The sequence below is a fragment of the Lygodium microphyllum genome, chromosome 9 (assembly GCF_053477565.2).
Source record: "Lygodium microphyllum isolate KBCC chromosome 9, Lygodium_microphyllum_v1.1.10, whole genome shotgun sequence".
Classification (NCBI taxonomy): domain Eukaryota; kingdom Viridiplantae; phylum Streptophyta; class Polypodiopsida; order Schizaeales; family Lygodiaceae; genus Lygodium; species Lygodium microphyllum.
Genome location: NC_141143.1, coordinates 68,376,526 through 68,392,025, shown reverse-complemented (window position 1 = coordinate 68,392,025; position 15,500 = coordinate 68,376,526). Strand labels below are relative to the sequence as shown.

The window sequence follows — 15,500 nt, the reverse complement described above, 5'->3', positions numbered from 1 at the left end:
AGTCTAGACCTTAGAACACTTCGACCTTGAAAACCCCAACCACCAACCAATCCCACAAAGTTCAATAATGCTAGACTACAAAGAGAATTGAAGGAGAGAATCATGAATATATGGAATGAGATAGAAGAAGATTATCGAAGAGAAGGAAAAAAAGACTTAGATGGAGCCATAGAGAATATCAAGGAAAAGATGAGACAAGAGAAGAGAAGAAAAGAGACAAAAAAACTACTAGAGTTAACTAGGAAGAAGCTCGAAGGGAAAAAAAAAGATATAGGAAGAAGCAAGAAGAAAAAAAGCAAACGAAGAAAGTTACTAACAAAAATGAGCAAGTCGAAAGAGGAGGAGCCAACTTAGAAGAAAGAGTGAGGAGAGAGAAAAAGCCAAACAAAGACGATAAGCTAGAACAAGAGGAGCAAGCAAAGATAGATCTAGACAAAGTAGACCGAAAAGAAGAAGAAAAGATGGAGAAAGAAGAAAATGAGAATAAGAAAATAAAAAAGGCGAAACCAAACACCAAGAAACATAGGCAAGTTGCTAGAGCCAAGATGAGAGATAATAATGATGATGCCTCAAAACCATCCAAGATAAACTCGTGGCTAAAGCCCTTATGAGCTTGGATAGAATGAGTTAGAGGATGAAGCCTCAAAAAAGGGAGAGCATGAGAAAGTGCTTACAACATGGTCCAAGTGAGGTAACTTAGTGCCATGGAAGGGAACCTTGCTGATTGAGCCTTGGAAAACCCTCCAACTCACTCATACAATGAATCTCTTTGGGCTATGAAATCCATTAGAACCATACTCAACATTGGTAAAGATTGAGATCGTGACATTCAAGTCGCAAGCAATACAAAGAGTTGTCATCTCAATCCTATGGAACTATGACACACCAAGCACTCCAAACATATGCATTACCCCAAGAACTTCAATGCTACCTCTACTTCCCCAACCCCAAATCCAAGCTAAGTGTGACAACTTAGTTTATACCCCCTAAAGAACTTTCAACTCCAAAGAAGACTAAGAAGAGCTAATAAGATACCATGCACCTAGACCACACCTTTCATGTGAAAAGGCAAGCTAAACCGACAATCTTGTCTAAGTTCAAGGCAAGCAAGATAAATCTTACAAAGAAAGACACAAGAAAATAGCCTAAGTACTTGACTTAGAGATGAAGGTAACATCTTGGCAAACGAACCAAGAGACTCAAGTTCCCAAGGTCAAAGCAAAGGCATTAAAAAGGGGAGAAATTGCACAAGGAACAACCCAAAAGACCGACTCCCTTAAGACGTGGCACAACATGGCACTAACCAAGCCACCATGCCTTCATCCCAATAGTGCAATAACTTGGGATCATGCTTACAAAGCTTAGCATGCAAGACCATGAGCACCAAGCCAAAATAAAGTTAGGGCTATGAAGTCTTCACTCCTCAAATGTAATTAAGTCTAAGGTGGACTAAAATGAAAAAGAATTTAAAAACTAAGTCTAAAAAGACGCAACCTAGCTAGCTTGATCAAAGCAATTGTGTTAAGACCCCCATGTCATAATGCAACAAACACTAACCAACTCAATAGAAAAGACTACATTAAGACCCCACTAATGAGTCAAGCCCCAAACCAATAGACACTAACCAACTTGATAGAATGAGTTGTATTAAGACCTCAAAATGAGTCAAGAAAACCACCCTTAGATTGCTAATGACAACAATCCAATAAGCAAGGTTGAGTGTAAGAACTTTGTTACGTATGCCATGGCGCTACTACTAGAAACACCTATGTAAAGAGTAGTCACTCAAGCCATGCTTGGGATGTGTTTCTATATGTGATTCCCTACTGAATAGTGAACCCTCACTCGGGTGGTGTCACAAGGGCATAGTCTTAGAGTTGTGCCTCAATATTTTCTCTCTATATTATGAATACAAAGGATTCCTTACTGATATATCTTGTGTGCCTTTCCGCTATGCCATTTCTATGCCTCTGGATAGAAAGCATATTTTTAATGCCATACTAACCCAAGCATGAAAAAAGATGACGTAAATTAAAATGATCATTCATTTGCGAGAGGAGCACAAGAGAAAAGCATCATACAAAACTAGCCAATCTTTGGTTATTTCATCTAACAACATTCATGAATAACAAATCAAAAAATCACATCAAGTACCCAAGAGCAGTCTTTAAAAAACATGCAGCATACACAAACCTTGAATCATAAAGAACATTTTGCACTATGGTTACCCACTAATACAGGCAGAGGCTGTTAGCTCATACATCCCTAAAGAGAAGCAATATATGGACTCAATCAAGAAGCCCTAGGATGTTTAAATGATGCAAACAGCCAAAGTCCCCCCACACCACCACGCCCAATCTCAAACCAAATCAAGCAAGTTTACATATCCTATATAGCTGCCCATGGCATTTCCTCAAGGACAATGACCAGATTTTTATAAAATGGCATGGCCGATGTAAGCAGACAAGATTTCACCTTTCCTTTTTTGCCTGTTCAGTTAAAGCACTCATGAAAACATATCATAGAAAGCATTGCCATTATGCATCCTTTTAACCTAGTAATTTTTTTGCCTGTTCAGATTCCTCAAAGTAGTTAAACGCTCCCACATTCCCTGTTCAATAGACACTGACCCATTGGAGATTCTGGTTCCCGTCTATCCATACCCACACATTCTTACAAGATCTTTTCAGCAATTTGATGACCGCCTTAACTTACATTCCATAGCTGAGGCGGAGTCTGATGGGTTTTCCCCTGATCTGATATTCTTAACGATATACCCTCAACCATAGGACTGTTGTTCCACCCAAAAATAAAATAAAATCTGTGCACACAAGGGCTCCAGATATTTCATACTGCCACATCATAAAGCAGTCTAGCAGAACTTCTCTCGGCCAAAACCTAAAGCAGTGAACTAAATGTATGAGGCTGCTAGACCACAGAGATCCATCAAAAATGAGTATGCTGCACAGAAAACAATCAATGTAAAGCAACGAACCAAAAATTTTAACCTGCACGGCCAGGATTTTCAAGAAATTTAGCAGTAAATTAATAATCATTGCTACCCACAAACAATACAAAATGAGTTCAACGAACTGTTATGTTCATTTTCACCCAGTATCCAAAATATCCTTTATCGTTACATACATACAAATCATCATTATCATATCCGGCAGAAATGACTGGTGCAGGAAAAACAGCCCTTGAGAAACCAACTCGTTTCACCACCTCAAGTCCTTTTATACAAAAAATTCTAGCACAATACACATAGATCTCCCTCTATAACTTCATATAACCTGAGTACAAGCACTCCCTTCTTGCATCGGACTTGCAGGACACACGAAATTTGAAGCACTCACCCTAGAACTCATAACTGGTCAGAATATAACATCCAGAAGCAGGGATAACCCGCATTATACACAATCTCACCTGCCTGGTCAACATGCCCATCGGGACCTTATTTGGCTGTGCTTTATGAACAAACGCCACTCTTTAGTGAGTCTTCATACTCCGAGCTTGCAAGTCCATATTTACTGAAGTGTTTTACACGAAATTTCCATTCTCCTTTAGCTGCATCATATGAAATGAACTCAGCACCCTGCTCCTCTGTTTTCTTTTTCAATCTCTTACTGAACTTTTCAACCTCAAAACCCTCATGATAGTGTTGGCCTGTTTTCTTATCTATACATTTGACATTCAACAGTGTGATTTCAGCTGGCTTGTTCAAACCCAACCCAGGAGCTGGCTTTTTACTCTCATCCATGTATACAAGCACCTCACACTTGTTGAACTGAATAATACTTTCCAAATCAAGACCTCTGACGTCTGTCTCACCCAAAAACTTCACAAAACCATATCCATGCCTGCCAACAATAAAATCTTTCACCCTGCGGCAATACCCAGGCTCGGCGCGCTCTTTTGCAGCTAACTCCTGAACTCTAGGCTGAATGTAGTAATCAGAATGCCTCAACTTTGGCATAAGAGCTTCAATATCTGCCCCATGTTCATATGCAACAGCTGCTTCTCCTGCTCGATGCCCTGTAATAGAAATATATCCGTTTCCTCTGTGCAAGTGATCTCCATGGGAACCATTTTGCTTTGAAGTGGCATGCTTCGTTAATGGGATCTCCTCATCTGCTTTAACTTGCTCTCCCAAGCTACCAGAACCACCCTGCAATGGACCTGTAAAATGAAAGACTTGCTGTCAGCAGAAACATGTATAAAAGCACCAAAAAATGAAGTTGTGCAGGAAACGAAGCTAGTTGAAAACCAATTGCAGTTACTTACTCTCCATATTGCGCTCTGGAGAGCTTGATAGATCAGGCATTCCATCATCTGAAGTACAAAACATGAAAGTAAAGGAGACAGCAAAAACAAACAAGTCAGCCCACTGACAGCTAGTACATCAGAAGTCTGTACTAGATGCAAGTCCTTACCGGTTGCCTTCACAGGAGTTGCCCCTTCTCTGGCATTCATCTTTGTGCCAATAGGAGTGCTTGGAGATTGATCAGTCTGGCGGATAAACAAAGCTCTTGGATTTTCCCGAGGTACAAACATCGCATCTGCTTTAGGAGTGCTTGGTGTTTCTTCACCATCACTAAAAAACGAAACCTGCAAAACAGCACATATTAGCTGGAGTTTATTTCAACATACCGAGGAGAAAGACGCCACCTAAGATTTACCTTTGGGCTATCTTTTTGTGGATGGTAACGCCGTGTCTGCATGCGGATTCTTGATCTTTGAGTAATATGCCTGGGTGTGAGAAGTGATGTAGTCCGCACTTGGGTTGGTCGATCAGATACCTATAGGCAATGACAGAAGTTGTTCCTAACTTGCTAGCCCTCTATACATGCACAAATAACAACTAAAGAATGTGGACAGGTATTACTTACTGGAATACTAGATATACCATACTGTACTGAAGGGCCAGTACCAGCGCTGCGGCCAATCGACATTTGTGGCATTGCAGGTAGAGTGCCAAAAGGGTTGCTTACTGGCACAGGGACACTGGGCCTGTGGAGAACATAAAAGTTAGCAAAACAACTGATGTATTTCACATATTATAGTCTAATATGCTTGAATTATAAACACATACTGCTGAGGTAATGTGCTGAGACCAGCTCCAGGAATAGCAGGTGCCCCGAACGTGCTAGCCACTTGTAAAGAGACGGAAGACAATTATGTTATGAACACATTTCATTTACTACCAGAGATAAACTCAAGGAGGGGAAGATACCTGGTTGAGGCTGATTAAGACCAGTAAAGCCAAATGTTCCAGGTGTTTGGATTGGAGTTGATGCCTGGAAGGCACCAAAAATCGAAGACTGCCAAAAGTGCACACATTTCCTAACATGTAAACCAATCCAACGAAGAGCCAGTAGGGCAGGTTATTGAAAAAGATTAAATAAGTTTGGCTTACCCCAGGCTGTGAAATACCAACAGGCTTAGTTTGAAAAGGTAAAGCTGAGCTTCCAAACGGACTAGAACCAAGTGCTGGAGTACTAAACGAAAGTGTTGTGCTACCAAACGGTTGATTTGGTGTTGAGAACAACGAGCCTGATGCCTGGGTCTGACCAAATGGAGAAGTGAATGCACTTGTGCCAGCATTGAATAAACTAGACCCTCCTCCAGAGCTAAACGCAGAGGCAGGAGTTCCAAATGTTGAGGATCCAGCTGCAAATCCTGAACCAAAACTAGATGTACTGCCAGTGGCAAATGGAGAGCTTAAACCTAGTCCAAACGATGGGGAGGTTGATTGACCAAAGGTACTTGTGGTAGCTCCAAAAAGGGATGGAGATGATGATATTGCGGCACCAGTGCTGGGCATTCCAAAAGCCCCAGCAGGCTTTGGTGCAAAGGGATTTGATGCACCACCACCAAATGGGTTTGCTGGAGTCTGGGTGAAGGTTGAGGACGTCCCTCCAAAAGGACTTGACGTTGCTCCAAAAATTCCAGTGGCAGGTTGCTGTGCAGCAGTGCTAGGCCCACCTGCAAATCACATGCCATCTCAATGTCAATACTGCTAACCACAAAGCCAGTACACTTCTGGGATCAGAATCAAATAAAAAACTGAACATACTGTTATGGAATTTACAGTGTATGAAATACATAATGCAGATTAGTGAAGCTGCAATGGCTCCGAAAGATTGCTAATTATAAAAAGCCAAAAGATACTTAGCATCAAAGAGCAAAAACAAGATCCTTCAGGCATAAATATGCATGACTACATGCAAAAATTTAATCAAAACAGAAGCATGTTTGTGACCATTACAGTATTGCACTGCACTTTAATCAAAACAGAAACATGTTTGTGAAAATCAAAGGATTGCAATTTACGTACAAGTGAACAGCTTCATCACGAAGAGACTATTAACTAGTTTGTGCACCTGATTGTAAAACAAATGAGAGACAAAAGTTGCATAAAACTACTGACCTTTATCCCCGGCCTGATAATCCTCCCACCTTAACTCTTCCACGGATTTGTTTTTGTATGCAGGCATAGCTGATATAGATATCAGCTTGCCAGCCTGGCCATTAACACCGGCATCTGTATCGCTTGTAACAGCATACCCAGCTGCCCTACTGCCATTACGTTGCCCAGAAAAGGGGGAGGCACCAAAAGCTGAAGAACCAAATGCTGAAGATGACCCTGCACAATTAAAAAAATTTTAAGAAAGCCAGAAAAGACAAAACCAAAAAACTGTGTAGGATGAGACATATCTAGAGCTACAATAGGACGACCACCAAAAATCAACCAATCCAACATACCAAAAGCAGGAGTACTTTGAGCTCCAAATGGTGAAGCAGCAGGACTACTTCCAAATAGACTCGAACTGCCAAATGCTGGACTAGAACCGCTCCCAAATGCTGGAGTTGATTGTCCAAACGTTGGAGTGGTACTACCAAACAAAGGGGAAGAAGCACCAAAGGCAGGGGTCGAAGAGGCACTCGCACCAAAAGCAGGGGTTGAGGAGGCACCAAAAGCAGGGGTTGAGGAGGCACCAAAGGCGGGGGTTGAAGAGGCACCAAAGGCTGGGGTTGAAGCAGCACCAAAGGCAGGGGTTGATGAAGCGCCAAATGCAGGGGTCGTAGTAGAACCAAAGGCAGGAGTAGTTGAGCCAAAAGGTGTTGAACCAAAAGCAGGGGTACTTGAACCAAATGAAGGGGAACCAAATGCTGGCTGACTCTGCCCAAATGGTGTCGTACCAAACGGGTTTGTTTGTCCAGAAGTTGACCCAAAACCACCAAATGTAGTTGCAGGTTTTTGTCCAAAGATAGATGAACCTGTCAAGGACAATCAATCAATCACTTCAGAAAGAAGACAGAAACTTTCATACAACAGACCGTCTCCACAGGAAACTTGATTAAATAGGTAGCAATTTCAAGCTTTTCCAGTAAAATCTGCCTAACTTCCAACTTTGCGATAGAATTCAGAACATTAAGATACCACAAGCTAGGTAACAAACAGTACAGTGAATATTAAATATGTTTCAAAATGTGGTGCTAACCTGATCCAAATGGAGATGGACTACTACCAAATGCTGGTGTAGACGATGCACCAAAGGCTGGAGTTGAAGATCCTAAAGGTGATGCTTGAGTTGCTCCAAATACACCAGTCGCTGTTCCCCCAAACAGAGAGCTTCCAGTTTGGGCACCAAATGTGGGACTTCCAAAAGGCTTTGCACCAAATATAGATGTGTTTTGAGGCGTTCCAAATGGACTTGATGGTGTTGATGTACCAAAAGGATTTGATGCAGGTGAAGCTCCCCCAAATGGGCTAGGTGTTGAAGCTCCAAAGGCTGTAGAAAAGGTGTTCTTGGTTATGACAAATAAAACACAAATGCTCTGATTGTTGATAAGGTCACAAAAAGGAAAGGACTGTTCAAACAACTGATAAGCTAGGTTATTCAAACAACTGATTAGCTACATTGTGATAACAACAAAAGTCTGTTTCACATGCGAGTAATAACCCCTGGAATTTCCTACATATGCTATATCTGCTCTCCTTCAAGAAAATAATTTGCAGCACTCTCACTGCACATGCATGAAGGAATTTTTGCTGTAACCTCTATGCAGGCTGGCTGCTCTGATAAACAAGTAAACACCCTGTTGCAGATTTCTGTAAACAAAGGTTGACATGGTCTTTCAGGATTATTAGGCTTCCTGCAGCAACCCTCTTTTGCTCTTTGCCTGCAAAAATTTGATGCTTTCATCAAATGTTCTTTATCTTGTTGCCCTTTGCAAAAAGTATTAGCATTGTTAAGCTTTCCTTTTTTCTGTAGGTCCTTTAGCTAGAATATATAATCCTAGCCGAAATCTAAATGGAAGTCTGACCTTGATTCACCACCACACATATGTTGGTGACAAAGTGAAGATTTCAGCACTCAGAAGAGAGATTTCAGCTCAGAGAGTACTTTGGTTACACATTGTCTTTCTCCACTAGCAAAACCAAGAATCAATCAAGTTCCACTTCTTATTATATAAATAGTCTCAATAGACTTCTTGACATTTAGGTCTGAGCCAATAACACAATGCCACATAAAATCAAGGTTAATCTTAGCTCTTTTTTTCCAGTAGTCACTCTGCAATGGCTTTGGCTCACCTAGAGGCATGTCATGCCTATGCCTTGGCTTGGTCACCAAGTAAAAAGCTTTACACTTGTTTTAATTGCAACAATGGGATGTATCATGAGTTGTGGTGATGAGTTGTTGGCCATATCCACAAGCTCCTATCCTCTCTACCCTCTAATTAAATTTTTGAAAATAGTAGGGGAAGCTGGCCTAGAGCTACAATGAAGGTCGACTTAGATGGGTAACTCCAATAACTTCTCCAAGAAAGGACAAATGAAGAACGGAAGCTGGGGGGGGAGGGGGGGAGGGGGAAGAAAATTAGATCAAAGTCATGATCTCACTCTGATGATAACAAAGAGGGTTTCTCTAGTTTCCCTCATTGTGGAAAGGTCCATCACCCAAAGAAATGCTAGAAGAAGTACCCTCGTCTTTGTCCTAGTGCAAAGGAAGGAGAAAAGGAGCCTACTTCTTCATCCACATCTCCTCCCATTGCTACGACTTGAGTATGTCTTCCTTCACATCCATCAAGTGGAGGATTCTCCCTCAGCTTGTTCATCTCTGAAAGGCCTTGGCTCGTGAATAGCAATGCTCTAAGTCATATGTCTTTCAAGTGCGATTGGCTCTCGGATCTCTATTCTCAAGCCGGTTCCATATAGCTCCTTGCTATCATCTAGTTGGGCTAGTGATTCAGCTTATCCAATCCCGATTAGAAACCTTCTAAGTGACCCATTTGAGGCCTCTACTCGCGTTGGCATGTTCTTGCCACCCATTCCTTAAGGTTCTTCTCTAGGGAGGGGGGTAATGATACTCAGCTAGGTTCATCTTTGACAAACTACAGTATTATAAACATGTTCTAATCTTCAATCAAATTTTTTGCTACCCTCAATTCCAATGCAAATCCCTAGAGCTTTCTTTGGAGGATGTTCGTGGCATTTGACTTTCCCCTTTCACAAGTTGTTCCATTCCCTCCACAACTTTGGCCTTCAACCACACCTAAGATTTGAGAGGAGATGGTAGCAAACATGTTTTTTCTCTATCTTGTTCTATGCACATGTCCTATGTGTGAGCCTCAACCAAAGTCTAGTGAGGGTATCTAGAGCTTTGGCACATGATTAGTACATCAATCCTTTCTAAATGACAACCTTCATCATAGGCATATCTAGTGGAGGCTAGGGTTTCCAATCCCTACGCAGATCAATCCTTGGTCCTCCTTGCCTCCCTTCGTTCCCCACTCCCTCCCCACAATCAAAAGCAATATAATAACAAGGAGAAATTGTCAACCATCCCTACAATCCTCAAGTCCAAAAATGACCATCGCTATGACTATGCTCTCTCTCTCTCTCTCTCTCTCTCTCTCTCTCTCTCTCTCTCTCTCTCTCTCTCTCTCTCTCTCTCTCTCTCTCTCTCGTACATATGTACCTATCTCTGTGTGTGAAATATATATGTGTTTATTTATGCATACACACACATACATATAGGCAAGCGACATGACTTGTAATCCACATTCGCTTGCTGACTTACCATCCACATGGCATACAGCAATAGTCATTTTCTTCATGCATTACAAGCATAATAGGGGGCATAGTTTTTCCATATGTTTCTATATAGCCAATTTAGACAAGTTTGAAAAGGTGATTGAAGTATGACTCACACCTTGGTCCAATTTGAACCTAGGGTTCTCACATAAAGCCTTAAGGCTTACCCTAAACTCAAAAAGTATTGCCTCTAATAGGGTTATCTACTAAACAGTAGCCATCATTAATGGGTTTGATCTTGATTAAAACCACATTAGTCTACTAAACAATAACCATCACTATTGGGTTTGATTTTGATTAAAACCACATTAAAGCATAGTTTAGCATTTTCATCCTAATCTAAATGCAAAGCACGATTACTTTTGCAAAATTGTGGAAGGCTTAAAAGAATATTATTGTATTCCTTCAAACTATGACTAGGCCCAAAAAGATAGTAAAATGTGTCCAAGTCCTAAGCAGTGATACAGTGTTACTATGTTCCAAGCCCTAAACAATGGACCTTGATTAAGTACTAGTATGGTAGTTTGCATCCCGATACTTAAATGATATTGTTTAATCCAGAAGTTGCAATGTTGCCTTAGCTTAGAAGGTAGAACACATGAACCATGCAAAAAACACTATCAGCATTAGGACATCAAAAACTAGGCATAGTTTTTGCAAGTGAAACATGGCAGGCATGTGATACACTACATGTTACATAAAGGCACACATAATGCTCTTGTAAACTAGTAGCTACTGTTTTATGGAAAACATGGCATAAAATGCTATTCCTATACAATGAAAAATGCACCATAAAATGATATTCCTACATCAAATTATATTTAGGAAAGAAAGATGTATCTCAATTCAATGTAGCACTTTTGCCACATGTCCTAAATGCAAGCACTTCTAATAAGAAGGGCAAAAGTGCTCAATTCTTAATGCACAAGGTCTCATGAGAGGACTAATTACAAGCACGAGAAAAAAGAAGTTCTAACAGCCACAAACGCCACAAATGGGTCTCATGAGAGGACTAATTGCAAGCATGAGAAAAAAAAGCTGAGATTAGCATTTCTTACAGCCACAAATGTCCCAAATGGAAGCATTCCTTGCACTTGTTATGAAAGCCATTCCTCTTGCCAAAGCAATGGTGAAGCTCTCTCTTTCTACACCATGATTTAAAGGCAAAAAGGAGACGCCATGTGCAAGGATAATAGTTTGATGCGAAGATCATGCAATTTGCCCTCTACCTAATCGCTTCTCAAAATGGCATTTTGCCTCAAGTTAGCCTTTTAACTCAGTTAAATAAGCCTCCCAATGTATAAGTTCAATTGAAAGCACAAAACTTGTAATTCAACATGCGATGAACCGATCCGTATGACAAGTCATTGCTCAATCTTAGGCTTAAAATACAGCAAATCACTGTTTGGTTATTTTCCCTCTACCTAATCGCTTCTCAAAATGGCATTTTGCCTCAAGTTAGCCTTTTAACTCAGTTAAATAAGCCTCCCAATGTATAAGTTCAATTGAAAGCACAAAACTTGTAATTCAACATGCGATGAACCGATCCATATGACAAGTCATTGCTCAATCTTAGGCTTAAAATACAGCAAATCATTGTTTGGTTCTCTTTCCACACAAGGGCAGAGAGAATTTAGCTAGAAAGATCACAAATACATCTCTAAGAACCAAACAGTTCAGGTGAAGAGCTCTTACAACTGCTCGAACCAAACAAAGCCATCTGATACAGAGGTTGATCTCCAAACCCTGCAAAAAACGCAACAACTGAAAAACTGTAATCACCGATGAGAAGGCCAACCATCATAAACCACGATACAAGGATGCCTCAACCCTTGCCCTCGATGGACCACTTCGTGGCTAGAAGCAGGACTGAAGCAAGCCGACAAAAAGGATTTTGGCAATCAGAACTGGACATAACATTCAGAACCTCTCCGCCTCTCTCTCCCTAGGGAAACACCTAGATTTCCATCACACAAAGCTGAAAGTCAACCAAATACTCCTTGATTTCCCTGAACTAGGGTTTCAAAGATCTACAGTAGCACTCACATTAGACGACAAAAGACTGCACTGTATCAAAACAGGGGATATGCTTTGCAGAAGAGACTCGCGAAAGACAGAGCAACGCTGCATTTACCTGATGATGAATGGCGGATGATGACGACGATGATGCGAGGCAGCTATGTGTTGCGGAGCTCGAGGCAAGTCACGGGGAGGTTGTTACGGGGGGCGTATACAGGATGAGGAATTATCAAGGGGACGCCGCTACGCCTGCAGGGACCGGACTTGAGAGGTCGAGACGATGGCGGGGGCGCTTAAGATGAGCAGGCGACCGTCTGCGTTGATGGACGAGAGAAACCTGTTACATACACAGAGAGAGAGAGAGAGAGAGAGAGAGAGAAGAAAATGAGGGAGGGAGAGAAAGATAGAGAGAGAATGTGTCATAAACACCATATATTGGCCCGGTCGCCCAACATAAGGAACATAGCGTAAAAAGTACGAGCCTCTAAGGCTATCGCATCGGGGACATATGAAGAGGCTCAAGTCCATCCACTAGCCGGGCGTCGGCGTGTTCATTTTTGAAGGTTGCACAGCCATTATTGAGCTGCTAGAGAATCCTAAAATATTGCAAGCAATGCATTTGAAGGGCAAAATTAAAAAAATTTCCCTCCTTGGAGACGGGCAGTGCATTCGAAGAGCATTTTTTCCCCTAAAAATTTAATCTATTTTAATATAAATAAATTTATTAATCTTATTGCCCAATGCCTAGTTCTTGTGCTTGTGGGAGCCGAGCCCCGTCACCAACCCAAGGTGCAGCCAGCACAATATGCATACAATACACTACGCACTGCGTAGTATGCAGGTTGAGTCTTGAGACGTAGAGCCTCAAACTCTGGAGCCTGGGCCCTAGAGGCACGTAACTGACCGCCATCTTGGGACAGTGGATCTGAAGGCTAGAGCTTGGAACAGTACCTGTAGTGCAAGTGGCACCGTCGATTGGGTGGCGGGCGGCAAGACCGATATGGTGACTGGTCTGTGGAGTCTACCCAGTGCCACTTGGCACCAAACTGAGCAACAATCGGCGATTGCCCTCGACTCGTTGCCCACTAGCATCCACGATTCCGCCCTCAGTAGCGCCGCCCAGCACCATCACGAGTCCTCTTGAGTCCTCACAATTCCTCCTCACTGACTCACTAGCCTCCCTGGCAACCCAGTTGGCGCCTACTCCTCATGAGTCATGACTTCTCCTAACTTCTGAGTCCTCACAGCTCACCTACAAGGGTGCAAGCTGCAAGTTGTGTACAAGTCATAAGTACTATTCATGTTATTACTTATATCATTTGTCCAATATTAGAATTGCTTTTTTGAAGCTAAGATTAAAGAGACTAGAGTAGTTCTTGTAGAATCTTGTTAACTTTTCTATAGCCCAAGATGCTAGCTTTAAAGCTAGCAAAAGCTATCCCTTCTTGCTTGAAACCCATGTCGTGCTCAAGTGTCGTATTCTACCATATCCATCATCCATGTGATTGTTATTATCTACATTTTCATGATGTTCAACCAAGTCTCCTAAAAGTAGGACCGTGTGATAGGGATGAGCTACAGTACGAATCCTCGTAAAGCCTTTGATTTATTTAACAATGTATTATGTAGACTTCAAGTTCAAAGTTTCACTGTATAACTCAAAAAGTTGTCATATTATACATTTACAAAAGAGCTCACATGAGCTTAGAGACTTTCAAAATCTAAGACTATTAATCTTAGATAAATAAGTAATCCTTCAACATCCTACTCCTTCCAAATGTATGATGCCAATAACCCATTCAGTTGCTAGATTGTTTTCTCAATCCTTCACATAAAGATGTATGATCTTACATGGGCCAACTACTTGCACTTATATAACAATGTTCAACTAGGGTGGCCAAGTGGAGTCTCTCTTTGGAAAGAGAGCATTAATGCTGAGAGTGCCACACTACCATGGATATTTCTCTTTTTTCTCTCAAGAGTCAGAACTAATCAAAAGTAATGTAATTATTATATTGGAAGAGGTATTGTGGTCTTTAAGCATAAATGGAGATTCACTTTTTGATATATCTTTGCCTTGCAAGGTAGATTGATATTAGAGTATACCATCTAACTTTAAATCAAGTCTTGTTCATCGAAACTTTGAGCAGGTATGAGTTCCATTTTAAATGCTCAAGTTTTAAAGATTGCTAATATTTCCCACTACCATCTGGAGTGTCTAACTTTAGCATACCTTAACTTTTTGCATCCATATTATAGATATGGGTCGTCCTAGGAGGGATTTGAGTCAATTGACTTTATCTCTAGCACATACTTGAAAGAAATGGGTTGCTCAAGGAGACTCTATGCATGTAAGTGCCTAATCAATTGCATCTCCGTCCACATCTGACACACCTACTACATCTACTCACATAAATGTGAGTTTGGATCTTAACATGCCTATAGGGGATGCTAGTCAAAGTGTGGATTCTTTTGATGATGCTATGAGAAGCCTTGATGGGGTAAGAGAGCAATATGTTGCTCATGTAGACGCCACCCTAGATTATGAGGGGAGTGCACCTCAAAAAGTGAAAGGTCAACGCTCTTAGAAAGAGCATTGGAAAACATATCATCCATGGAGTTCTTCATTGCACGATGCTTATGGTAAAGAAAGGATTTTTTGTAGCTATTGCATACAATTTCGAATGAGTAATGTTTTTGCTACTATTGGGAGTACAGTACTTCAAAGGCCATCATTACAAACTCATGAGAAATCAAAAGAGCATGAGAAGGCTGCATTTCTATGGGCCGAAAAATAAAGGAAATCTATGGTGCCTATAAGCTTGCATCTTGAAAAGATGGACTCTAATGCAGTAGATAAAAATGTATATTGTGTAAAAGTGCTTTGAAAGTTTTGTATTTCATTTCCATTAGGGATAAGTCTTTGTGTGATTTTCAAAAGAATGTCGAGAAATTGGCATTCCTTGGAATGCCAAATGTTCCTATTGGGAATTGTTATGTATCCTACCTTTCATACACATCTTCTTTGCTTTTCTTGGGGGCATATTATACACACTTTTATGAGATGGCTGAAAGTGAAATTATTGAGAGTCCTTTCTTCTCCTCGATGGTAGATGAAAGTACAGATGTCTCTAATGACCATCGTATGTGATGCCAGGAGGCATATTCCACGGTGGATTCCGTGAGGTTTTACGGTGGATTCCGTAAACTTAGATGACCGGGGCTCATACGCAAAGAGGATTCTTTGTGCGAGAAGTTGATGGGGACGCCTGTCCTTTTCGGGCGTTTCATTAATTTAGTGTGTACATGGGTGATTCCATAGCGGGTGATTCCGCAAAATGCATATTAAATTAATAAACGTTTATGAGTTTAGAGTGTG

At 41.2% G+C, this 15,500-nt stretch overlaps 1 protein-coding gene across 1 annotated transcript; it reads right to left on the bottom strand.

Moving 5' to 3' along the window:
* Nucleotides 1–3,026: 3,026 nt before the first annotated feature.
* Nucleotides 3,027–12,527, bottom strand: LOC148031143 (Nucleoporin autopeptidase). The gene is made up of 13 exons (XM_087684679.1): nt 12,237–12,527; nt 11,798–11,848; nt 7,506–7,796; nt 6,766–7,281; nt 6,431–6,646; nt 5,417–5,985; nt 5,234–5,321; nt 5,093–5,153; nt 4,890–5,010; nt 4,680–4,799; nt 4,434–4,608; nt 4,285–4,332; nt 3,027–4,179 (listed from the first exon to the last, which is right to left on the bottom strand). Exons 2-13 carry the CDS (start codon nt 11,820–11,822, stop codon nt 3,470–3,472), a joined length of 2,940 nt encoding a protein of 979 aa, XP_087540805.1. The 5' UTR covers nt 11,823–11,848; nt 12,237–12,527; the 3' UTR covers nt 3,027–3,469.
* Nucleotides 12,528–15,500: the final 2,973 nt, after the last annotated feature.